At 41.3% G+C, this 25,466-nt stretch overlaps 1 protein-coding gene across 1 annotated transcript in view; it reads left to right on the top strand.

Moving 5' to 3' along the window:
* UNC80 (unc-80 homolog, NALCN channel complex subunit) overlaps nt 1-25,466 on the top strand; it is a 437,997-nt gene that overhangs the window by 76,394 nt on the left and 336,137 nt on the right. Inside the window, 1 exon segment of the mRNA XM_029606152.1 lies at nt 10,362-10,460. Within this exon segment, the coding sequence (XP_029462012.1) occupies nt 10,362-10,460 (99 nt within the window).

Below are 25,466 nucleotides of genomic sequence, written 5' to 3'. Positions count from 1 at the left end.
CCAAAAACATTTCCCTCTCCACGAGGAGAAGAGCTGAGTGAGGTGCATTGCAAGCAAAAGGAAATTTTCTATTTCTTTGGCACAAAAGGGGGATATAATGACTGAAAGAAACGGGAGCAGACAGGTGAGGAAGGAAATTGTCATTTTATTTGCCACAAATTGTGGGGCAGGGGAAATGGCTGAGTGTGGCAGGAATCATTATGATGCATATTCAAAATATGCATCAATATATTTCTCTAGTTACACAGCTTTTGATTTTTAGCACAGATTCAATGGGTTGTTCCTTTTTGATTGCATAGTTTTGCTTAACATCGTATTTTGCAAGAATCCATAGGACTGTGCATACATGGGGGCCTCCAAATCTGGTGTTGCACGAACTCCAAAAATGTCTTAAACTGGCCATGGCTTATGGAGTTAAGTTTAAGCTCCCCCTGGAAAGGGAGAGCCTAGAAAAATTATAGCTGATTTATTCAAGGACTGATTTCATTCTCTTCCCTCTGCAAGTTGCAGTGATTGTAAAGGGAATCATCTAACAAGCCATAGCTCTTCTTTCAAGTTTCTGTTTTAACACCCCCCATAATCTTTTCTTTGCTGTGAGCCCCTACCTACACCTTCCTTCCTCTGACAGGGTTTGGGCTGGCTTTGAGAGACAGTGCTGCTTTTTTGCTTCTGCTGAGCCCTTGGTGAGAGGAAGCCTCAGGATGGTAGACTAATGCAGATGGGGTAAGAGACAGCTACAGACTAGGACTGGGCAGCTGGGAAATAGTCAGAGACAGGGAGATGACAGACAACGGTTCCATAAAAGTAGTTATTCTGATTGTATGAGTTTGGAGAATTTTAAGCTATTTTATTTCTATTTTTAAATAGTGTTTAATATTTTAGGTGTAATAACTGATACTGGATATGTGGCAGTGCTGGATATGTGGCAGTGCTTTACTTATATATATATTTTTTTTTGCTATGCTATGTAGCTACATGCCACAGAGTCAATTATTTAATCCACAGAGAGTCCTTTTTTGTTATATATCTGTTCTGCTTGCTTCACCAAAGTATCCTGCAAAAAATAGTTTTATAATAACTCAACTTCTTTGGAAAACAAGTCTATGAAAGAGGATAGAGTCAGGAGTAATCTGAGGAAATATTTCTTTACAGACAGGATAGTGGATGCGTGTGCAGCCTCCCAGTGAGGTGATTGAGACAAAAAGAGTATCTGAATTCAAGAAAGCATGGGATAAACACAGGAGATCTCTAAGGGAGTGTTGGGAATCGTAAAGCTAAATTAGGCAGATAGGCAGACAAGATAGGCCAAACGGTCTTTTTCTGCTGTCATATTTCTATGTTACTATGACCTAAATAATACTTTTCTGAAAACAATGTAGGGTGGGAGGTATCTAGGTGATATAGGCGGCAACAGTTTTGTGTCTATGTTGGGGGGGCTGATTTTGAAGCCTGCAGATATGACAGACCTTGCAGAGGTCCTATAGGTGCTTTATGTCTGATATGTCCTATTAAATGGTTCATCTAATTTTTCCTTTGTTTTCTATTAAAATGGCACAATTCATTGATGCAGAAGCTTGCCTTTTATAATATGTCTTAAATTTTATAATATGTAGATTTATACAACACAAGTCTACTCCTCTAGTTTTACTTTTTATCCATTATAATGACTACAAATCATTAATGTTGTCACTTTTATTATGAATACCTCAGAATGCTTCTGTAACCTCCCCCCCCCCCCCCACCTTCTGAAACTTACCCTGATTCAAAGTGCCCCTCTACAGTGGTACATATATCGAGAGTGGTACATATATAGAGAGTGTCAGACTGACTTTATACAGAGGTTCTCTCTCTCTCTCATTGCATTTTGATAAATCTAGAAGTTAGTAAGATTAGTGAATGAGGGAGGGGGGATCCATTCAAATGCACCCCTCAACCCTCCCCAGACATCTGGAGGCAGTCCCTTGTGGCTTGCTTTAGCATTAGAAGATAGAGAGGAGTATTTTCCCTGAGTTGATTTTTCAGGCCCAGTCAGAGGAGCCAGGCAAACCCTGCTTAGAGAAACTGATCGGGGTCATGAGGGTTTTTCTTATCCAGTCCAGCCCCTGGCTGGTTAGGATTTTCCCTCTGGGTATATTTTCAGAGTTTTTTTTATTTTAAGAGGTAGGAGCCCTGCGAGAGCCTGTGTACCACCTGGGCTCAGAGCACGGGGAACCCTGTGCCTGGGGCTGTTCAGGTTAGGGAAGACCTGCCCTTCCAAACCCTCCATGAGGATGGAGAAGGTGGTGATCCACTGCAAGGAGGAGCTGCGGTGTTAACTTCTTTTGAAGGGGTATAGAACTTCATTTCTGAGAGCCAGGAGGAAGGTTTTGACTGCCCCTTCCATCATGTTGGAGCAGGGCGAGCTCTCTGCTTCCAGGTGATCCCTCCCACCAGGGTTCCAAAAGAATCTGAGAACTTAGAGACTAAGACAGAATCAAAGAGATTCAGAACATCTGTTAACCGTGAGTAAATCCACTCTTCTTGAGACTCATCTGATATCCTCACCCCTGAGGAAAGAGAGAGAGAGAGAGAGAGAATTTGCCTCTGTGCTAAGGACAGTTTTAACATTTCTTGCCTGTGCTGGAGAGGTTTCCTTTCCACCTAATGCTCGCTCTGTCTATCTGGGAACTTTCCCTTTCAATACCCCGGAGGGTGGAGACTCCCCTGCCCTGGTATAAATTACTCCTGCACAGATAGAGGGAAGAAAGACTGTATTGGAAAAGGAATTCTGTGGTGCTGAAGATTAAATTGTAGTGCCATATCTCATCTGTGATTAAACAGTAAAGACTTAACATTTTTTGGACACTATACAAATGACTCCAGAGTGGTTTTTGGCACATACAGCACACATTGAGGACACCTACCTCTCTCCATGGCAACACAGATACAGAAAAATGAGACCCCTCTTCCAGGGACAATCCTTAGCACTCAGGGCTCTGAAAGTTAATTATTCCCCCCCCCCCCAACATGCACTAAAATAATCCACACCCTGGGGAAAGAGATTGCAGGAACAGTTAGTGTTCCAGCCCCAAAGAGACAATAAATAAGTTTATGGCACCACTAGAATGCAGTCTGCCTCCCAGGATGGGGTTACACTCTGGTGCGGGGCTCCTTTCTTCACCCAGGATTACTTGTGGTTCTGGGATCTTAAGCAGGACTGGGCGAGACTGCTCTGCCCAGTCCCTTAAAGTAGTCTGAGGGAGTTTCCTATAGATTCCCTCACATATCCCCCCCCCCCCCCACTCAGGTGAGCCTTGTCAGGATGAGTGCCTGCCTGTATAGGGACTCCTCTCTAGCCAGGATATTGTATTGGGTTTTTTTCCTGTCTGCACTATGTTGTATTTTATAGTTGAAGGGCTGTAGGGCCAGGAACCATCTCATAACCATCACATTGGACTCCTTATTTCTATTTATCCATTGGAGTGGTTTGTGGTCCATTACAAGCGAGAACTGCCATCCCAGCAGGTAGTAGTGCAAGGCTTCTAAAGCTCATGTGACTGCCAAAGCCTCCTTCTCAACTATTGAGTAACGCTTTTCTCATGGCATCAGTTCCTGGCTAATTTTTGCCACAGGATGTTCTTGATCATCCTTCTCTTGGTCTAAGAAAGCTCCCAAGGCTACTTCTAAGGCATGAAGGCTTTGATGAAGTCCAGACTTATCAAATCCAGTTTGGAGTATAACACCACTTTCAGAGCCCAGAAAGCCTTCTCTGCTTCAACTGACCACTGGACCTTCTCTGGTGCATTCTTCAATAACAGCCTTGTGAGAGGCTACACATTCTCTGAGTAATTGAGGATAAACCTTCTGTAATACCCTGTGAGGTCTAGGAATGCTCTCCCTTCATTTTTGTTTATGGGACTGGTACCCAGATGATCATCTCTATCTTCCAGATGGACATTGCCCTTCCCCAGGTTGTAGCCAAGATACTGGGCTTTTTGCCCTCCCAGCAGGGTTGGCCATTAATCCTGCTTTCTTCAGACTGTTCAGTACAGCCTGGAGTTGGCTTAGGTGTGTCTTCCAATCTGGGCTGAAGACCACAAATTCATTCAAGTAGGCAGCTGTGTAACCTTGATGTGGGCAGAGAAGGTGGTCAATTAAGTGCTGGAACATTGTGGAGCTGCGATGGAGTCCAAAAAGAAGTATGGTGAACTGGAAAAGTCCACCAGACATCAAGAACTCAGTCTTCTCCTTTGCCACTGGTGTGAGAAGCACTTGCCAATACCGTTTTGTAAGGTCCAGGGTACAAATTAACTGGGCTGATCCCAGATGCTCAATCAACTTGTCCACATGAGGCATTGGGTATTAAGTTTTGAGATCTCATTGAATTTTTTAAAGTCAATGTAGAACCTTATGTTCCCATCTAGCTACGGTACCAACTTTATAGGGGAAGACCAGTCACTGTTAGACTCCTCTGTAACTCCAGGACAGTGCATCTCGTTCACTTCAGTCTCACTAATGCAGCGCCTTGCCTTGGGAATCCGATAAAGTCATTGCTGTACGACAACTCCAGGAGGCATAATGATATCATGCTGTACCAGGTGGATATGACCTGGTAGGTTTGAGAAGATCCCCTGTTATTGCTTCACCAGCTGATTTAAGTCAAATGTCTGTGCAGTGGACATCTGCTCTCCAAAAGGAATCTGGATCTGACCTCTGGACCAAACTCTTCTTCTTGGACCACTCAGCATACCTGGGCGACCCACTACTTCAGAAGGTTACGTGGTAGATTAACATTTTTTTCGTTTATCTAGCTGGTCTATTTTGTAATCTACGGGCCCTGTTTTCTCCAAAACTTCATAGGGTCCTTGCTAAAAGGCGAACAATTTGCTTTCTGAAGATGGGAGGAGGACAAGGGCACAATCCCCTGGCTGGAATACACTTTTGACCATGAAGCAATTGTAACTTCAGGCTTCTGTAGCCTGAGCCTTCTCTAGGCATAGGCGGACCATCTCCCCAGCCTTTTTTATGTGATCCTACATAGTCTGCGAGGTTCTGCCTGGTTTCACAAGCTATGTCCAAAATTCCTCTCGGCCTTCTCCCATACAGTAACTCAAAAAGGGAGAACTAACTCCATCAAGCTCTGGAGTACTTCATGGATTGCAAACAGCACATATGGTAGCAATGAGTCCCAATTCTTGCCATCATCATTGACAAATTTCCTCAACATTTGCTTGAGTGTCTGATTGAAACATTCAACAAGGCCATCGGTCTGCGGATGATAAACCAAGGCATGCAAAGTTTTTACCTTGAGCAATGTGCAAATTTGTTTCATTATCTTGGATAAGAATGGGTTCCCCTGATCCATTAGGATCTCCTTGGGTAGCCCAAGTCATGAAAAAACCTTCACTAGGGCAGTTGACATCTTTGTGGGTCTTTATATTCCTTGGCAGTATTCCCTCTGGATATCTTCTGACATAGTCAAGAATGACGAGGATGTATTTATTTCCTCAAGTAGATTTCTGTACATGCCCAACTAGGTCCATGCCCACTCTTTCAAAGAGATCTTGATTATATGAGAGGTGCTACCTGTACACTGGTAGGCTTTGTGAGTTGGCAGGTAGGGCAGAGCTAGCAATACAACTGGACCTGTTTATGTAGGCCCAGGCAATAAAACTGTGCCAATATTTTCTCTCTTGTCTTTTCTTCCTCCAGGTGACACCTTTAGATGGTGGTTGTTCACTAGTTTGAATAACCTTTTGTTAATGTGGTTTAGGAACTAGTAATTATTTTATCAATTCCCCCTCCACACTTCTCTTTGTGACTCAGTAAAGTAGATCCCCTTTCATTACAAAAAAAGGAAGGATAGGATGTGTAACTTGCACTCCAGGGACTAGCTTTCTATCCACCTTTTGTATTTGCTTCCAGGCTCACTTAAAGGACTCATCCTCCCTCTGGGCCCATCTGAAGGTCCCCAGGTCACCTTCATTTTCCCACTCAAAGGGAATAACTACAACATTCGGGGTAGATTGTGGTTCTTCTCCTGACTCCAACCCTTCCTCCCTGGTTGTCTCTAAATTAGCATCATAACTGTATTTTTTCTGTTGCCTCTGGGATTTAGGAGTCTTAGAGTCTTTATTATTCAGATCTAGATCATCCAAGGGAAAGAGTTCTAGAAACTCCAATTCTTCATTGTTGTGGCTGGACAAACATGTTGTGAGCTGGTTTTTACAGGCACTCAAAGATTGGACAGTCCCATCCTATCACTACAGGATAGGGTAGCCAAGGAAGAACTCCCACCTCTATTTGAGTTTGGCCAACCAGAATCTTCAGTTGCACTTGATTTGTGGGATACTGCTGCTGGTACCCATGGATACAGGCCAAGATCACAGTTCTTCCATAATAAATCTGGATCCACTTGACAATCTCTAATGAGCAGCTTCATATTCCCAGAGTCCACCAGTGCCTGAGTGGATGAGTCCTCCAGCTCCATGGGAATCACAAAGGTAGAGACTCCTTGGCTGGGGACATTGAAAAAATTACAAAAATGTGGAGCGATGAAGTTAACACCCATTGGCTCCTCTTCTTGTGGGGGTAGTTTCTGGCAAAATGGCCCCTTTCTGTACAGCTGAAACATGGGGAACCAAGCAGGTTTTCTGATGGAGAAATGGATAAGCCTAGCTCTGTCACTTGTTGGGGGTCTCTGGCCTTTAAGATTCTGTCATATTCTACCCATCTTGCTCCATCTTCCTTGCTTTTCCAGCTGCCTCCAAACTACATATCTCCATGGGGAAAGAGAGATGAAGAAAAAGAAAAAACCCTGCTGGCCTGTCTGGCCCTTACTAACTGCTTGACTCTGACTATACAAGTGGGGCTTGCCCCCTTGGTCAGTTGTAACGATGGCTGGGTGAGTGAAACTATGAGGCTCCAGGGAAAAATAAAAATAAATCTGCAGGGTTTTTTTTTTCCTGTTGTAGCTGTGGGCTTCTGCGTGTGCTTCCCACATAGGCAAGAAGATCCTACTTGTGGTAACTTGTGCAATAGCAGCTTGGGATACAGCCAGGAAACAAAGGAGGCAGACTTTGTGCTTATAGTGAAAGCAAATACAGAAAACAAATGCAGCTCTGGTAGCACTCAAATATCAAACATAACATATCTTCTTATAGGATGGATTCCTGTCTGTTTCTCTGGGCTCTTTAAACCCTTCTAGGTCCTGAGTTCTTGTACTTTGGTGAGGGGCTCCTCCCTTCACCCAGGACTCCTTGTAGGTCTGAATCTTAAGGAGGATCAGGTGAGACAGCTGTGCCCAGTCCCTTAAGGTAGTCTGAGGGAGTTTCCTGTAGACTCCGACACATTGTTATTGTCTCTTTTTGTGGGCTTCTTTTAATATTTGTACTCTGTATCTTCCAGGTTAATTTGCAGAATCCTTTTCTGTGTGTTACCCATTATGACAGCAGAATCATTCTTTCATTTCTTTTTTACTATTCTATATTGTTCATAGATTATCAGATTAAAAGATAGAAATAGTCTAGTGAACCCATGAATTCTTTGCAGACAGGTACATTTACTTTGTGATTACTTGTAAATTATAATCATTGTTATTATTGAAGTCAATATTCAATGCCATTTAGCTAGATAATTCTCAAGTTAAATAATGAATTTTGAATATCCATTTTGCTTATCTGGCTAAAAGTAAGTCATTAGCCAGCTACGTTTTAGCCAAATAAGAAAGCAGCATGTTGAAAGCATTCTGAGGTAGAGACAAGTTACCCAAATAACTTGTCTAGCTAATTCTGATATTTGAAGTTAGCTGAATAAGTTATTCAGATAATTATCAACATGCTTAAGAGCAAGTCTAAAGATATCTGCGAACATGTTGATTCAGTGCAGTAGTTAAAAAAAATAAAAAATAAATAAAGATTGCTAGCCAGATAACTTTACACCAGTGATATTCAGAAAATATCCAATTAGCTTTTAAGTTATCTGGATAATTTTAATTGGGGATATTCAGTAGGACAACTTGTCCACTTACCAGTTTGCTGAAAATTGACTTCATGGCTAAAAATAGGAATGTGTAGAGGTAAAGTTTTTTTGGTTTTGCTTCATTCATTTGTTTCGTAGGTGACCTCCATTGTTTCATTAGTTTCAAATTAAAAAAAATGTTTATATTTAGTCGTTTCATTTGTTTTTCATTTCCCATTAAAGTCAATAGGGGAAGCAGTGTAGCCTATTTTGAGCTTTAAAATTGGGGTTGTCTAATCAATTCTAATGAAACTTGTTGGTAGACAACATCAGAGGCAGGAAGAGAATGCCAAGACACTAAGATTAGCAAAGTGGCAACAAAAGTGGCATGAATAGCCTAAAGCACCATAAAAGGGCAAGTGTTCTCCAAGATACTGTCAGAGCAGTAAAAATGCAGCCTAAGTTTCAAGAACACCCCAAGACTTCAAAACAGGGCACCAATAACAATGGTATGAATCCCCAAAGACAGCATGGAAAGGGCAAAGTGGTACCAAGAGTGGCATTAACATCCTAAGGCACCATGAAGAGGGAACAAAGCAGCAAAAGTACAGAAAGAAAACACAGGCACTGACAGAGGGACAATGTAGTACAAAGAGTGGCATGAATACCCCAAAGCACCAAGAGAGTTGCAAAGCAGCCACCCACAGTAGAAAGAATACCCCAAGTTGTAGAATCTGAGATATGGCAGCAAGGTAAAGTGGCATAAATAATACCCCCTATGTGTAGCATAAGGATATAACAGCAAGACTCCCAAGGTGTAGCATAAAGGGTATAGTAGCAAGGAAAAGTGTTAACAAGATTTTTTAATTTATTTTTATTTATTTAAAGGCATTTATATACCGACGTACGTTGGGAACATCTCGTCGGTTTACAGAGAACAAAACAAGCAACAGGCTTTACATGTAACAAGTAACCAGTAGAACAAGGAAAGCGAGGGAGGGGGGAGACAGAGAACTGGGGAACAGAGGAGGATCTCAAGGTGTAGCATCAGGGGCATGGATGACAGCCAGGCAGAGATGCAGCAAGACCCTTAAGGTGTAGTGTCAGGAAGAGGGCAGAAAGACAGAGTAGCAGCAAGATGCTCACAGAGTAGCATCAGGAGTAGGGGAGCAAGGCAGAGTTGCAGCAAGATCCCCAAGGTGTAGCAAAAGGAGTATAGCAGCAAGGAACAGTGGCAGTAAGACCCTCCAGGAAATGACAATAAAGGGGATAGCAACAAGGCAGAGTGTCAGCAAGACCCCAAAGTATAACATCAAGAACATGGTAATTAGGCAGAATGGCATCAAGACTCCCAAGTGTAGAATGAGGGGTATAGCAGCAAGGTAGCATGGCATCAAGACTTCCAAGTGTAGCTTAAGGGGTATAGCAGCAAGGTAGCGTGGCATCAAGACTTCCAAGTGTAGCTTAAGGGGTATAGCAGCAAGGTAGTGTGGCATCAAGACTTCCAAGTGTAGCTTAAGGGGTATAGCAGCAAGGTAGCGTGGCATCAAGACTTTCAAGTGTAGCTTAAGGGGTATAGCAACAAGGTAGCATGGCATCAAGACTTCCAAGTGTAGCTTAAGGGGTATAGCAACAAGGCAAAGTAGCATCAAGACCCCTAATGTGTAGAGTTGGGGTGTGGAAGTGAGACTAAGTAGTAACAAGACCCCCAAGGTGTATCATCAGGATCAGGGAAGCTTCATCTTGACTGGTCCTACATTCTGTATACTTGCCCTCTTCTCCCACCTTGTCTCTGTCCAGGCTACTACCTCACTCAGGAATTTCTTTGTTGCCATACTTGCTAGTCTCACTGCAGCACTTTTCAATGGCCCATAGACTTGAATGGGAAACAAAAACGAATGAAACATAAATGGTCTCATTCATTGCATTTTGCCTATTCGTTTCAAACAAATACATATCCCTAGTTAATAATACTTTGAATTTGTGTGGCCCATTTAACCCAGCTTCCCAATTCCAATAGAGGTATTATTCTTATAGCTATCTTTGGAGTGGGTAATGCAGTGAAAGTTTTATGCTTGACTTGACCTCTTTTCAGCTGTGTAATGAAGAAATAGGAAGGCAATATAATTCTTACCCAATTGCAGTGATGTAAATTGAGGCACAAAAAGATACTGTAATGGACTTGCCTATAATCAAGTAGAGAATTAGCTGTGGTAGAATCAAACTAGTAGCTTTTGATTCCCAGTCCTGAAATGCACTTATCATAATTAGATGCTTTCTTTTTAGCTTAGGTAGAATAGAGTACAGCATAAGCATATTGATTGCAAGGGATAACTGTTACTGTTAAGATTAAGAGCATAATAAAGTGAGTCAGACCATTTGTTAACTTTTATTTTATTTGATTGACTGGATTCTGTGCTCAGACGAGAGGTGGGAAGTGTTACCGATAAAGGCCATGCATCGTCTGCCCCTGACGAGTGCCGTAGTTACATCTCCAGTCGCCCCCCACAGACTCCAGAGCAGTAAGTAGACAGTTTTTTAGTCCTAATCCTATGTTCTCCCTATGTCCATGGCACCAAATAGTAATTTGATAAAAAGTACATTTTGGGTGTTGCAAACATCCTAATCATATGACTTTACAATAAATAGCAGGTTCACTTCATAAGGAATATATTCCCCTGCTACTATGGTTCAAAACTAATGTTTCACATACAATGAATCAAACAGGAATGTAAATAATATCATCTGAGGAAGTTGCTACTATGCAAGTAACAATATTATTATTGTTATTTATTTTAAATGATTTATAACCCATCACTCCAAAGCTTGTGGTGGGGTACTAGATTATCAAAGAGCTAATATGGCCATCATCAGTGCAATCCTTTGATTTAGCTAATACCACACTGTACCACTCAGCTCACTCATACCTCTACATCTTGTCAATCGGTCCATTACAACTGCAGTGTCATATTCACAAAATGTACTACAAGCCAATTGGGTTTTCAACATATTCACACTGAATGATCATGTGATGCATTTGCATGCACCCCCTCCATTGCATGCAAATGCATCTCATGATATTCATTGTAGATATCCTGAAAACCCAACCAGTTGGCAGTACTCAAGGACCAGAGTTGCCTACCCCTGTACAACATTAATGAATCTGTGGACTGGCAATTATGCAGTGCCAACAATATGAGCCTTGCAATAATCCAGCTGTATGTTACCAGACCTTTGTGTGGACCTCCAAGAGCAATTCAAATTATGGTGAGTACATAATGGCTATTCATTAGCAAAAGATTTTATTTTCATTAGTCATATGTGAAGGAATGTGTTTCTATATTTGATGAACGGCAAAGCCACAAATGTGTTATAGACACTACTCCCCTCATACATGAACAATGAAAATAAAACTATTTCATGGACAAACATTATATTTTATTTATTTATTTATCAGGTTTTATATACTGTCGTTTAGAAAACATTCCATCACAACGGTTTACAGTACACTTAAAATAAAATAAAATAATAGCAATAAAAAGAATAAAATCACATTATCAGAAACAATCATTCATAAAAGTAAAAAATAATAGAAGCTTCCAGTATAAAAGATGAAAAACCATAAAATAATAAAAAAATACAATAATAAGGAACTTAATAAAATGAATGAAACAGAAACATTAAAACTGGCTGGATGCCTGATCAACTATTTTGGTCTTACTGGTTTTATTCATGCTCATTATGTGCCCAGTGAAAGAGCCACGTTTTGAGTTCTCTTTCATATTTTGTTGCAGTCTTAGCTGTTCTGGTAATTCATTCCAGATTTTAGGTCCAGCTATAGAAATTGCTCCTTTTCTCACTTGTGTTAAGTGTGCTGATTGCACCGTGGGAATAGTAAGGAGGCCCTTGTTACTTGATCGTAGATTTCTTTGTGGCGTATGAAGTCTAAAAGTGGTATTAAGCCATTCTGTTGCTTCTCCGTATAAAATTTTGTGAATGATGCATAGAGTTTTATACTCTGTGCGTTGGTTTATAGGTAACCAGTGTAAATTAATTAAAACAGGCGTAATGTGATCGTATTTTCTTGTGTTTGAAAGGACCATTGCTGCTGCATTTTGGAAAACTTGCAGGGGGCAAATAGTGGTTGGAGTAAGACCTAAGAGTAAAGCATTGCAATAATCGATATTAGAAAATAAGAACAACTGGAGTACTGTTCTGAAATTATATTCGTCCAGCAAAGGTTTTAATCGCTTTAGCGTGTGGAATTTGCTATATTCATCTTTCAGTTTATTAGCAGTATGATTCTTTAATGTCAGCCCGGAGTCAATGATAACGCCTAAATCCCGTGTGTTATTATTTACTTGAAGCTTGGTTATATTATCTTCCAGAATAATATTTAGAGGTTCAATGTGTCCAGCTCTCCTGTCTAGTAATATAATCTCGTTTTTTTCCACGTTTAACATTAATTTCATATTAGTTATCAGTTTCTTGATCAAAGATACATACTTCGCTGTTAATTTGAGTACAGATTCGATTAAAGAGTTTATTGGAATTAGGATTTGGATGTCATCAGTATATATGTAATGGGTTAGTCCGAAACCACTTAGGAAATGACAAATTGGGATTATATATATGTTTAAATAGTGTATTACAGAATTCTGTGATGTAGCAGAAGCTTCAGGAGACATCTGTGAAAACTCCTGTATGATGTCTTTATACAGCTCCTGTGGTTTGTTTTATTCATTTATGTATTTATAAAACTTATACCCCGCCTCCTCCAATGCAATCGTTCAGGGTGGATTACAAAGATACCCGCTCATTCAATCACAAATAAAAGTTAGAACAGCATAATATAAAACTGATAAATTAGAAACATCTTTAAACAATAATCTTTTCAAATGCTTTCTGAACTCTTAAATCACACTCCATCCTGAACTCAACTGGAAGAGCAAGAGAAAGTAAAGGCTCCCTTACATGTTAGTAGCAATCAGTACTCACGAGCAGAGGGAACAGAAGCATCCCTGTCCCTTCAGCCCTCAATGATATCTGTGGCTCATAACGTCCTAACTTAGAAGACATCAAATGGAGAAATTACTTATCTGATAATTTCGTTTCCCCTAGGATAAACTGATGGACTCAGGACCAATGGGTTATGTGCTCCCCTGCTAGCAGATGGAGACGGAGTCAGGTTTCAAAGCTGATGTCACCCTAGATATACTCCTGCAGTGACCTCAGCCCTTCAGTATTCTCTTCAAAAGCCATTGTGGACATACTATTGAAAAACTTGATTATAACTTGGTTAAAAATGGATAACCGTAACAGTACTCAACCAAACATAAATGCTGGATCCCAGCAAGATTATAGAAGCCCTAGTCTAGGGATTGGGCGATGGCTTACCCGTAATATATTTTTTCATGCCATATATCAGTGCCATTTTGCAGTGGCAGGCAGCTAGTGGATGATAGAATAAGGGTTATGACAGGATGATCTTTCACCCCTCCATTAGGGTGTAGCTAAAAACATGCTTGACTACCTCCAGCCAGGCCATCTCTCTCTCTCCCTTGGCAGTAGCTGTCAGATCCATTGTCTCAACCTGGGGCAGCCAAAAGTCCTGCTGTATACAGGAAATCCTGTTTTCTAATAAATTATCTTATGTTCTACATAAGCAAGAGCAAAACACAATTATCCAGTTTTTCAATCTGGCCATACAAGAAAAAAATGAAGTTGATTGAATTTCATACATGGCACATATGGGTAGATCTTGAATTTTAAAAAGCAGGAGTGCAGATGGATAGTGTGGTGCATAATCAACCCCCCACTCCTTCCCCCCCCCCCCCTACACACACATACTCTGCCATCTTCCCATTTGCTCTTTTTCTTCCTCCCTTCTGCTCCTTCCAGGTTCCGCTACACCTTCCCCTCCAATTTCTCTCTGTCTTCCCCTAGGTTCTTCTCCCTCTCCCCTTCCATACTTTCAGGAACATCTCCATCTCTCTCCTTAAGTTCTTTTCCATATCCTCCCCCTCATGGTTCCTCTTCATGTCCTCTTAACATGCTGACAGATTTTTCTCCTTCCCCTCCTCCCTCCAGCTCCCCAGGTTCCTCTCCATCTCCCCCCCCCCCCCCCCTTCTCAATCACTCCATTCTCAGGTCCCTCCATCTCTCCTTCCATTCGTTCAGGTTACTCTTAGTTTCTTGGAGCACAGTAATATGCACAGGGTAATGGCAGACCGGTAGGATGGTGATAGTGAACACGAGGCCATTTTTAGACTGGAACAGGATGTGCTGTGATAATGAAACATGGGGTTTTTCATGGAACCTGTTATTAGTGACAACCTGCAACCACTGTACTTTCCTAGCAGCTGGCCCACAAATGGCCCCAGGAACTTACCCCACCTAGGGAAAGAGCTAGTGTAGGGTCAAGTTAGGGCCTGTGTACCTGACCCAGCTCCCTTTTCCTACCACTGTCGGATGGTAAAGGACAGTTTCTAGGCCTGTGTGCAACAACCAACACAGGGCCCCTTAAACTATGGGGTCTGGTGTTGTAGTACCTTTTGCACCTCCCTAAGATGGCCCTGGGTTAGCATTTGCTCCTTGTCCCTTCAGCTAGAAGTATAGGAGGGGAAGTAGGAGCAGCCTCTGAGAATGGGAATGCATCCTTACTGTATCCCTGTGCTGCCAGTCTGATATCACTGCCACTGATCTGACTGCAAGGGAGAAGAGGAGGTGGATAAAGACTGGTCTTTTAAAATGGTAAATCTATGGGGATGTCCAACACTGTGGAGATGCATCAGGTCACCCTATTCCAAATCCCTTGGTATTTGTGACAGCTACCTCTAGGTTTCACCAGGCCTCTTCCTACAATGAAACTGGTGCCTCTTCTTTATGTACTGCAATTAGAATCTGCCTACAAAGAGGACTGGTGTGACTAAATTGATTGTACCCAAGGGTTGGATTATGGTGTTGACAATATTGATCCCTAGATCTCTATTATCTTCCTGTGACCCTATCCCCCTACCCTGCTGTACTGAGAAGCTTTGGAAGAATTCAACAGTGGCATATTGAAAGAGAGTATTTTTAGGTTTCTAAAGGGTGACAAAATATATTGATATCAGTACAGGTTGAGTCCCTTCTATTCCTTTTATATATGTAGGGTGTTTATTTTGTATTTCCTTTATTAAACATAAATATTTTAATTTTCTTACTGTACATCAGATGTTTTTTTTTTCCTTCTGTATATTTGCTCCTCAGTGAGTTGCTTGGAAATTTTTTATGGGCATGTAAAACATTCAATATTAATATACTGTTTTATTGACATTTTGAATGTTTAAAGTAGATAAGTGAGCAAATAACATGGAATATGATATAAGAATCCATATTACAGTTGTTAGTAATCTAAACGTATGACATGTTGAGTTATCTATGTGAAAACAGTAACAAAGTGACATACATAGTAGATGACAGCAGATAAAGACCAATTAGCCTTTTCAGTCTGCCCAGTTCTTCTCTTGAATGATTTGTTGACTAGTTGACTGCAGAAGAAATTATAGGAAGTGCATATCAGCTACAGTGAACCTCACTACTTTCAATGGGGCACCCATAGATTTCCTGTAGCTTGCCACAGAGGCTTCTAGGGCTTCCAAGTTTCTAGTGTCAGTCCTTATCATTTTAGTAACCAGCTCTGTATATGAATTTTGTTTTATTCGTTGGCACAGTTCTCTGAGTTGTGTGCACTAGAGAAGCCAAAAACCCGAAGGATAAAAACATGAGAACATGTCATACTGGGTCAGACCAAGGGTCCATCAAGCCCAGCATCCTGTTTCCAACAGTGGCCAATCCAGGCCATAAGAACCTGGCAAGTACCCAAAAACTAAGTCTATTACATATTACCATTGCTAGTAATAGCAGTGGCTATTTTCTAAGTCAACTCAATTAATAGCAGGTAATGGACTTCTCCTCCAAGAACTTATCCAAGCCTTTTTTAAACTCAATTATACTAACTGCACTTAACCACATCCTCTGGCAACAAATTCCAGAGTTTAATTGTGTGTTGAGTGAAAAAGAACTTTTTCCGATTAGTTTTAAATGTACCACATGCTAACATCATGAAGGGCCCCCTAGTCTTTCTATTATCCAAAAGAGTAAATAACCGATTCACATCTACCTGCTCTAGACCTCTCATGATTTTAAACAACTCTATCATGTCCCCTCTCAGCCGTCTCTTCTCCAAGCTGAAAAGTCCTAACCTCTTTAGTCTTTCCTCGTAGGGAAGCTGTTCCATTCCCCTTATCATTTTGGTCACCCTTCTCTGTACCTTCTCCATTGCAATTATATCTTTTTTGAGATGCGGCGACCATGGAGCGATACAGAGGCATTATGACATTTTCCGTTTTATTCACCATTCCCTTTCTAATAATTCCCAATATTCTGTTTGCTTTTTTGACTGCCGCAGCACACTGAACAGACTATTTCAATGTGTTATCCACTATGACGCCTAGATCTCTTTCTTGGGTGGTAGCACCTAATATGGAACCTAACATTGTGTAACTATAGCATGGGTTATTTTTCCCTATATGCATTACCTTGCACTTATCCATATTAAATTTCATCTGCCATTTTGATGCCCAATTTTCCAGTCTCACAAGGTCTTCCTGCAATTTATCACAATCTGCTTGTGATTTAACTACTCTGAACAATTTTGTATCATCTGCAAATTTGATTACCTCACTCGTCGTATTTCTTTCCAGATCATTTATAAATATATTGAAAAGTAAGGGTCCCAATACAGATCCCTGAGGCACTCTACTGTCTATTCCCTTCCACTGAGAAAATTGTCCATTTAATCCTACTCTCTGTTTCCTGTCTTTTAGCCAGTTTGTAATCCATGAAAGGACATCGCCACCTATCCCATGACTTTTTACTTTTCCTAGAAGCCTCTCATGAGGAACTTTGTCAAACGCCTTCTGAAAATCCAAGTACATTACATCTACCGGTTCACCTTTAGCCACATGTTTATTAACTCCTTCAAAACAGTGAAGCAGATTTGTGAGGCAAGACTTGCCCTGGGTAAAGCCATGCTGACTTTGTTCCATTAAACCATGTCTTTCTATATGTTCTGTGATTTTGATGTTTAGAACACTTTCCACTATTTTTCCTGGCACTGAAGTCAGGCTAACCTGTCTGTAGTTTCCTGGATCGCCCCTGGAGCCCTTTTAAAATATTGGGGTTACATTAGCTATCCTCCAGTCTTCAGGTACAATGAATGATTTTAATGATAGATTACAAATTTTTACTAATAGGTCTGAAATTTCATTTTTTAGTTCCTTCAGAACTCTGGGGTGTATACCATCCGGTCCAGGTGATTTACTACTCTTCAGTTTGCCAATCAGGTCTACCACATCTTCTAGGTTCACTGTGATTTGGTCAGTCCATCTGAATCATTACCCATGAAAACCTTTTCCAGTGCGGGTACCTCCCCAACGTCCTCTTCAGTAAACACCGAAGCAAAGAAATCATTTAATCTTTCCACGATAGCCTTATCTTCTCTAAGTGCCCCTTTTACCCCTCGATCATCCATCGGTCCAACTGACTCCCTCGCAGGCTTTCTGCTTCAGATATATTTTTTAAAGTTTTTACTGTGAGTTTTTGCCTCTATGGCCAACTTCTTTTCAAATTCTCTCTTAGCCTGTATTATCAATGTCTTACATTTAACTTGCCAACGCTTATGCATTATCCTATTTTCTTCTGTTGTATCCTTCTTCCAATTTTTGAATGAAGATCTTTTGGCTAAAACAGCTTCATTCAGCTCCCCTTTTAACCATGCTGGTAAACGTTTTGCCTTCTTTCCACCTTTTTTAATGTGTGGAATACATCTGGACTGTGCTTCTAGGATGTTATTTTTTAACAATGACCATACCTCTTGTACACTTTTTACCTTTGTAGCTGCTCCTTTCAGTTTTCTTCTAACAATTTTTCTCATTTTATCAAAGTTTCCCTTTTGAAAGTTTAGCACGAGAGCCATGGATTTGCTTACTGTCCCCCTTCCAGTCAGTAATTCAAATTTGATCATATTATGATCACTATTGCCAAGTGGCCCCACCACCGTTACCTCTCTTACCAAATCCTGTGCTCCACTGAGAATTAGGTCTAAAATTGCTCCCTCTCTTGTCAGTTCCTGAGCCAATTGCTCCATAAAAATGTCATTTATTCCATCTAGGAACTTTATATTTCTAGCATGTACCGATGATACATTTACCCAGTCAGTATTGGGGTAATTGAAGTCTTATCCAGCCAAAAAGTGCAGACAAACCAAGATCAAATCCCAATCGAAGAAATTCCAAATACAGATTTTGTGAAAATAATTGTGTTGTTTTATTGTGGTAACTCCACTGACTTAAATTACAAACATCTTTTTGCAGAAGTCCCCCAACACGGTCCCATGTTTCGCCAGAGGCTGCATCGGGAGGGACCAAAATTTTTCACAGAACAATCTAAAAATAAAACATATAAACGATCAGGACAAAAATGGACTTAATACCAACCCAACAAAAGTAACACGTATCACATTGAACAGGTTACCATACCTGGATTCAGAAACTTATAACATAGCAGGGAGTGCATTAAACCTCAATACAAACAGGTATTTAAACCAAACAGAGTTAGGCGCGAAATTCAGGTGAAACGATCGCGATGCTCCAGGGAGCCAATCACCGGCTCTCCCGACCCTGAAGCGCCAAATAGCAGTCAAGCGAACAGGTGCCATTCAAACACCAGTGATGTTCATGTGAACAGGTGCCATTCAACTTCTCGATTCAAACCCTTAGGTGTTACAGTCTCCCATTATTACCGCACTACCAATTTGGTTAGCTTCCCTAATTTCTCTTAGCATTTCACTGTCAGTCCCACCATCTTGACCAGGTGGACGGTAGTATGCTCCTATCATTATAGTCTTCCCCGACACACAAGGGATTTCTATCCATAAAAATTCAATTGTGCATTTAGTCTCATGCAGGATGTTAATCTTGTTCGACTCTATGCCATCCCAGACATAAAGCGCCACACCGCCTCCCAGGTGCTCCTCTCTGTCATTAAGAACAAAAGAACATAAGAAAATGCCATACTGGGTCAGACCAAGGGTCCATCAAGCCCAGCATCCTGTTTCCAACAGTGGCCAATCCAGGCCACAAGAACCTGGCAAGTACCCAAAAACTAAGTCTATTCCATGTAACCATTGCTAATGGCAGTGGCTATTCTCTAAGTGAACTTAATAGCAGGTAATGGACTTCTCCTCCAAGAACTTATCCAATCCTTTTTTAAACACAGCTATACTAACTGCACGAACCACATTCTCTGGCAACAAATTCCAGAGTTTAATTGTGCGTTGAGTAAAAAATAACTTTCTCCGATTAGTTTTAAATGTGCCCCATGCTAACTTCATGGAGTGCCCCCTAGTCTTTCTAATATCTGAAATAGAAAATAACCGATTCATATCTACCCGCGATATAATTTGTACCCCGGTATAGCACTGTCCCATTGGTTGTCCTCCTTCCACCATGTCTCTGAGATGTCAATTAAGTCTATGTCATCATTCACTTCTAGGGTAACAGAATGGATTAGACGCCAGATAGTCCAATTCCAAGCTTTATTTGAATGGAGATGTAAAATGTCAAGAACACTTATGGTCATTTAACACATGACAGAGCAATATCAATAAGGGGATAGATAGTGTAGTAACAAAATATGGCTTTACCAGTATATAATGAATGGTAATGGGTAATCAAAATAATATTGCATGGTATCTCTGTAGTCTGGTGGTGCAATATTATTTGATTACCCATTATAATACAGATTCTATTTGTTACCTTCAATATGCAATTTTGTTTAAAAAAAAAAAATGTTGTTAAGTCTTGTTCATGTTTAGTTATACATGTTGTTTATGCGTTTTAGCCCCTGAGGCAGCCCTTACGGGGGGCGAAACCCGGCCTGAGTTGGGCACACATGTAAAGATCACGTCGCCATTCAAATAAAGCTTGGAATTGGACTGTCTGGCATCTAATCCATTCTGTTACCCTAACGGCTTTCTTAGACAGCCTTCCCTCCTGTTTTATCGGTCCATCATTCACTGCTATAGATTCTAATTCTCCCATCTTACTTCTTAGACTTCTGGCATTAGCATACAAACATTTCAAAGTGTGTTTTTTGTTTGTATTTTCATTCTGCTTTTTAATTGATAGAGATAAGTTAGAATTTTTTAGCTCAGGTGAGATTTTAGTTACAGGCACTTGGACTACTTTTCTTATTATTGGAACCTCACTGTCGGGATGCCCTAATTCTAATGCATCATTAGTATCCTTTGAAGATACCTCTCTCCGAACCATGCGCTGCTGAGCAACTGTCAGCTTTCCCCTTTGTTCTAGTTTAAAAGCTGCTCTATCTCCTTTTTAAAGGTTAGCACCAGCAGTCTGGTTCCACCCTGGTTAAGGTGGAGCCCATCCCTTCGGAAGAGACTCCCCCTTCCCCAAAAGGTTGTATATAAATGGGATGAGGAAACAATTCTTTTATCAGTGGACTCAGCAAAAATAATAGTGAAGCCTGTTCTATGAATGTGTATTTTATTAAAGGGAGGTTAGTAACGCCATTTATCACAGTCTACATTCTACAGTCTACATTCTACACCTCATCTTAAATTCATTCTACAGTCTACATTCTACACCTCATCTTAAATTCCTCCAAGACTGAGATCCTGCTCATCTCGCCTGAAAACAACACCAACAACAGTATACTTCCTACCAATCTTCCTACCACACAAACCAGAGACCTAGGAGTGATAATAGATAACCGGCTAAACTTCAAGGCCCACATCAACAAAACAACCAAAGACTGCTTCTATAAACTCCAGGTCCTGAAAAGGATAAGACCTCTTTTCCACGCTCAAGATTTCAGAACGATCATCCAAGCAGTCATATTTTCGAAACTGGACTACTGCAATTCCCTATTGCTAGGTCTACCTTCATCCTACTCCAAACCACTACAGATGGTTCAAAATTCAGCTGCCCGTATCCTGACAGGCGCAAGGAAAAGAGACCACATTTCACCAGTCCTGAAAGAGCTTCATTGGTTACCCGTATACTTCCGCATCATGTATAAAGCCATAACTATCACCTATAAAACTATTCATCAACTCACCACTCTCAATCTCCAATTCCCGCTCCAAGTACATAACTCTACTAGACCTACCAGAGATGCTTACAGAGGTTCCCTCCTGGTTCCCCCAGTGAAAACGACCAAACACATTACCCTAAGAGATCGTGCCACCTCCACAGCTGGCCCTCTTCTGTGGAATTCCATTCCTACAGACCTCAGACAGGAGCCCTGCCTCCCAACTTTTAGGAAAAAACTTAAGACTTGGTTATTCAAGCAAGCTTTTCCGGACACAACCTAATGACTCCCAAAACACCTTACCATTTGTATATAACATTTATTTTGTATACTACATTTAAATTGTACATTGTTTAACCATTTCTATCCTCTCTTCTCTTTTTCCTTCTCCAAGTTTGGCCTCCATTGTTAAATGTAACTGTACCTTCTCTCACCTCAGTTCTGGTTCTTTGTTTTTAAGTTCTATGTATTTATTGCACCCCCGTTCTATGTAAACCAGCAAGATATGTTTTCATGATTGCCGGTATATAAAAACTCTAAATAAATAAATAAATAAATAAAGGATGTATGGTGCAAAAAACAGTAGCAATATCATTTAGCTAGAAAGCCAGAGCAAGCTGAAAATACTGTAAAATATATTTATGCAATGGATCCAGCTTTTGGGAGGGGCGTGGAATGTTATTTTTATATAGTTTTGCTAACATATATTGGCACACCATCTCCAGATCTAGCCAGTGCGAACCTTTGACAAATTTTGCACATCTTCATTTTGTTTTTTAGTAGTGTCTGATATTCGCAAACGCTTCCCCAGCCTAAATAAACTCAATGTAAAATCTGAAAGAAAAAATCTGAACATGAACACCTATTTCTCTCAATTTAGAATACAAATTGGCTGAGATTTTATAATTTTTCAGGACAGACTAATTGCATTGTTTAGTTAATGACCTGAATTGCATTCCCTTATTTATATGGGACTATTTCTGGCTAATCTGAATTTCAGAATGCAGATGTGATGGAAACATTTTTGCCCGTATCTTGCAAAAAAAAAAAATGAAAACAATGATTTATTTGTGAAAGGTGGTATATTAAGATAAACAAACTAAAGTCAAATAAACTAAGCTAGTAGTGCTCATTTGCAGAATGCACTGTGTAATGATTGAACTTTAGAGACATGCATGCAGTCATTTCTGGGATTATCAGCCTGCTCTAGCAGCTGATTTCAGTTGTTGAATGCTGTATATTTAGGTTCCAAAGAGTCAAGTTCAGTTGTTGATAACAAATGTTCAAGTATGGTTGACTAAATAGAGGCACAGAAAAGTATTTATACAGAAAGTGTTTGATTCAGATTATTACTAGGCACAGTTTCCTCTCAGCTTTATCTAGCTGGACTTCTGTGCCATTATCTGGCTAACTTGGCCAAGAGTATTCAGCATTGCAGCTGCAACACTGAATATACTTGTCTATCTTAAAGACAGGTGGACAGGTTTATCTGGCTAACTTTAGGTCAACTGAATAGCAGCCCTATGCTTATTCAGCTAACTAAACCAGATAACACTGAATATCGGCGTTTATGTGTTTAAGGGCCTCATTTTCCAATATCGCACGGGATACCAAAAAGGGGTGTTACCTTATGCTAATAAGCATGTGTATTGTGCTACATTGCCAAGTATATATCACAGTGCATGATGTTTCCTGACAGCCTGTTTCAGTATGCTGCAGGAGAGAGAGAGAGAGAGACTTGCTATAGTGTCTCCTCCCTAGACAGGTATTTGTATCCCTATGGGAGGCCCACCTAGTAACTCGAGGTGGGGATTAGGTATGAGTGTAGGGGGTTGGGGGCCACTTTCACATTCAACATGAGACGTACGAACAGAACAGTGGTCTCTTGTGAAGATTTGATGGCCTTTGGAGTGAGGAAACTCACTCCAAGATGAGATTTTGGCAATGTTCTCTCCACCTAGCTTGATGGACGCTCTACCTGGGCAACAACAAGCTAGGTAGAGAGAACATTGCCCAAATCTCATCTTGGAGTGAGTCTCTCTCTCTCTCTCTCTCTCTCTCTCTCCTGAAACAGGCTGTCTGGAAACATCGTGAACTGCATAAACCTTTACCGGCCTCTAGCGCACAATGTTGGCCGTGTTAGGAGCCACGCTAACACTGTGGCTGTTTCGCGGCACATGATAACTCTTTCCTACTTTACAAATACTCCGCCCCCTGAATACAAAATTAACAATTTGCGGAATTATCTCCTGCGGTAACTCCTTGGAAAATAACCCCCTAAGTTACCAGACAAGTATGTCTGCCCCAGAACACTCCCATCCCACCCCTCACTTAGCCAGTGAACCTTTTAGCTGGATAAAAACGTAGCCAGCCAAGTGGTAGCAGCTGACCACAGCCGAATATTCAAACAGAGCCATATAGCCAGCTAAGTCCGAACTTAGCAGGCTAAATGACACAGAACATCAGGCCTTGTATTTTCGGGGCTGGCTCAGTAGCAGCACTGCATGCTGTTATGCAGCAGATCCCCAGTTCAATCCCCGAGACAGGTCTTCCACTTCCCAGGGCAGATGGTGCTGGGGATGTTGCAGAGGTAGTATTCACAACCACTGGGGAGGGGGGTGGAGAGTGAAGTGGAAGGGCAAGGGGAGGGGGAATTGTGATCATTGCTTAAGGATGATACCATGTGGCTGGATTCACATCCCATCATTGCAGGATTCTAGAAGAAGCCCTAGCACATGATCCCTGGCCCAGGACTGTTGCCGCAAAGACCAGGCTATGGCGATATAAAATAGGGGAAAAAAATCCTCAGGTTCTTGCACATGAAGGCTTCATGGTGCCAGAAGCCAGCCCTGGTTCTGTCTGAGCACCAGTACAAAGGAGCAGGAAGAAACTGTTAAGTAAAAAAAAAATCTGTAATTTCACTGTATAGATAATTGTTGTTGGGTTTGAGGCATAGTGTGGACTCTTAGTCGCAGTGGTGATGACTCCTCCCATGGGGTGGGGCACCACAGCGATAGGCTAGACTCAGAGAGCAGACACTGGAGATAGAAAGCTTTATTGTACTGCTGTAAAATGATGGTAATGGAGCAGGAGGATATAGCACAGAAGTCCAGCAAGGTGCTAATACGTTCAGACAGCCTCAGATGCTTAGGTCTCACTCAGATGTAGAAGGTTGGTAGTGTTCCACAGAGCGGGATAAGCCAAACCTGATGGGTGGAATTGGAGAGCTGGATCATAGAGGTACTCACTGAAGAGTAGTGCAGGAATCCCCCTGGTGGATGGTGATGGTGGGACCTGAGGTCTGTGATGCAGGATACTCTGAGCTGGATAGGCCCTCGAGGAGCGAGTACCTGGAAGCACAGGATCCTGAAAAGAGAAGAAAGACTCCCGAGGAGCGGTTGTCTAGTTGGTGGTAGAAACCCCGAAGGGTAGTTGGAAGCAAGAGGCCCCTGAGCAGCGGGTGCCCAGAGCTTCTTCAGGAGCGAGATACCCCGGAGGGTAGCAAGGAGTCTAAGCGTGCAGCTTAGAAGTGGTCGGAGTAGCTAAACCGAAGTCCTTGCTAACTCTGAGTAAGGCAGAGGCTTAAATACCCAGAAGTATGAACGTCAAGCGGTGGGGACGCCCCCGAGGTTCCCGCCATGACGTGTAGATAAACGTAGGCAGCATGCGCGCACGCGCCCTAGGAGGCCACGGGAAGGAGCATGGCGGACAGGGACGCCCATGCTGAGTTGGAGACACTGAGGGTTTTGGCACTCGGCACCGGAGGCAGCCATCTTACCCATGGAGGCGGAGAAGGGCAAAAAAGAGGTGAGGCAGAGCGGTCACAGCCATCTGCGACCGACAGATGCAACAATTGTCAAGTGCAAGAAAAAGAATTGCTTACTTTAAATTTGTTACATATTACTTTATTTATTTATTTATTTTTGTTTACCGACATTTGATCTGGCATATCACATCGGTTTACAGAGAACAAATGAACTAGGAGGATCAGTGTCTTCCTGTTTTACAGTAAAACTTAGTGTCAATTATTAACAGGTATGAACTTATATTAAACAGAATCAACATTAACAGATATTAACAGAGAAATTAATTGATAATAACAGAGAAATTAACATTAGTTGCAATTATAGAAATGGTTTTTTTTCTTGTCATTGTAAGCATTTTTAACGAGAATCAGTGGTGGGCAATTATGGTATCTCTAAGAGTAACTAAATTGCTCCTTCTCAGTGTTATAGATTGGTGTCATGGTATTGATATAAAGGCTTTTTGGAAGAGCCATGTTTTTAGGTTTTTTTTGAATGTTTGGGTTGTAGGTTCCATTCTTAATTTTGCCGGGAGGTTGTTCCATAACGTAGGGCTAGCTAATGATA

This window comes from Rhinatrema bivittatum, chromosome 6 (genome assembly GCF_901001135.1).
Source record: "Rhinatrema bivittatum chromosome 6, aRhiBiv1.1, whole genome shotgun sequence".
Classification (NCBI taxonomy): Eukaryota; Metazoa; Chordata; class Amphibia; order Gymnophiona; family Rhinatrematidae; genus Rhinatrema; species Rhinatrema bivittatum.
Note: the sequence above shows the minus strand (reverse complement) of the source record. Positions and strands in the feature narration are given on the sequence as shown.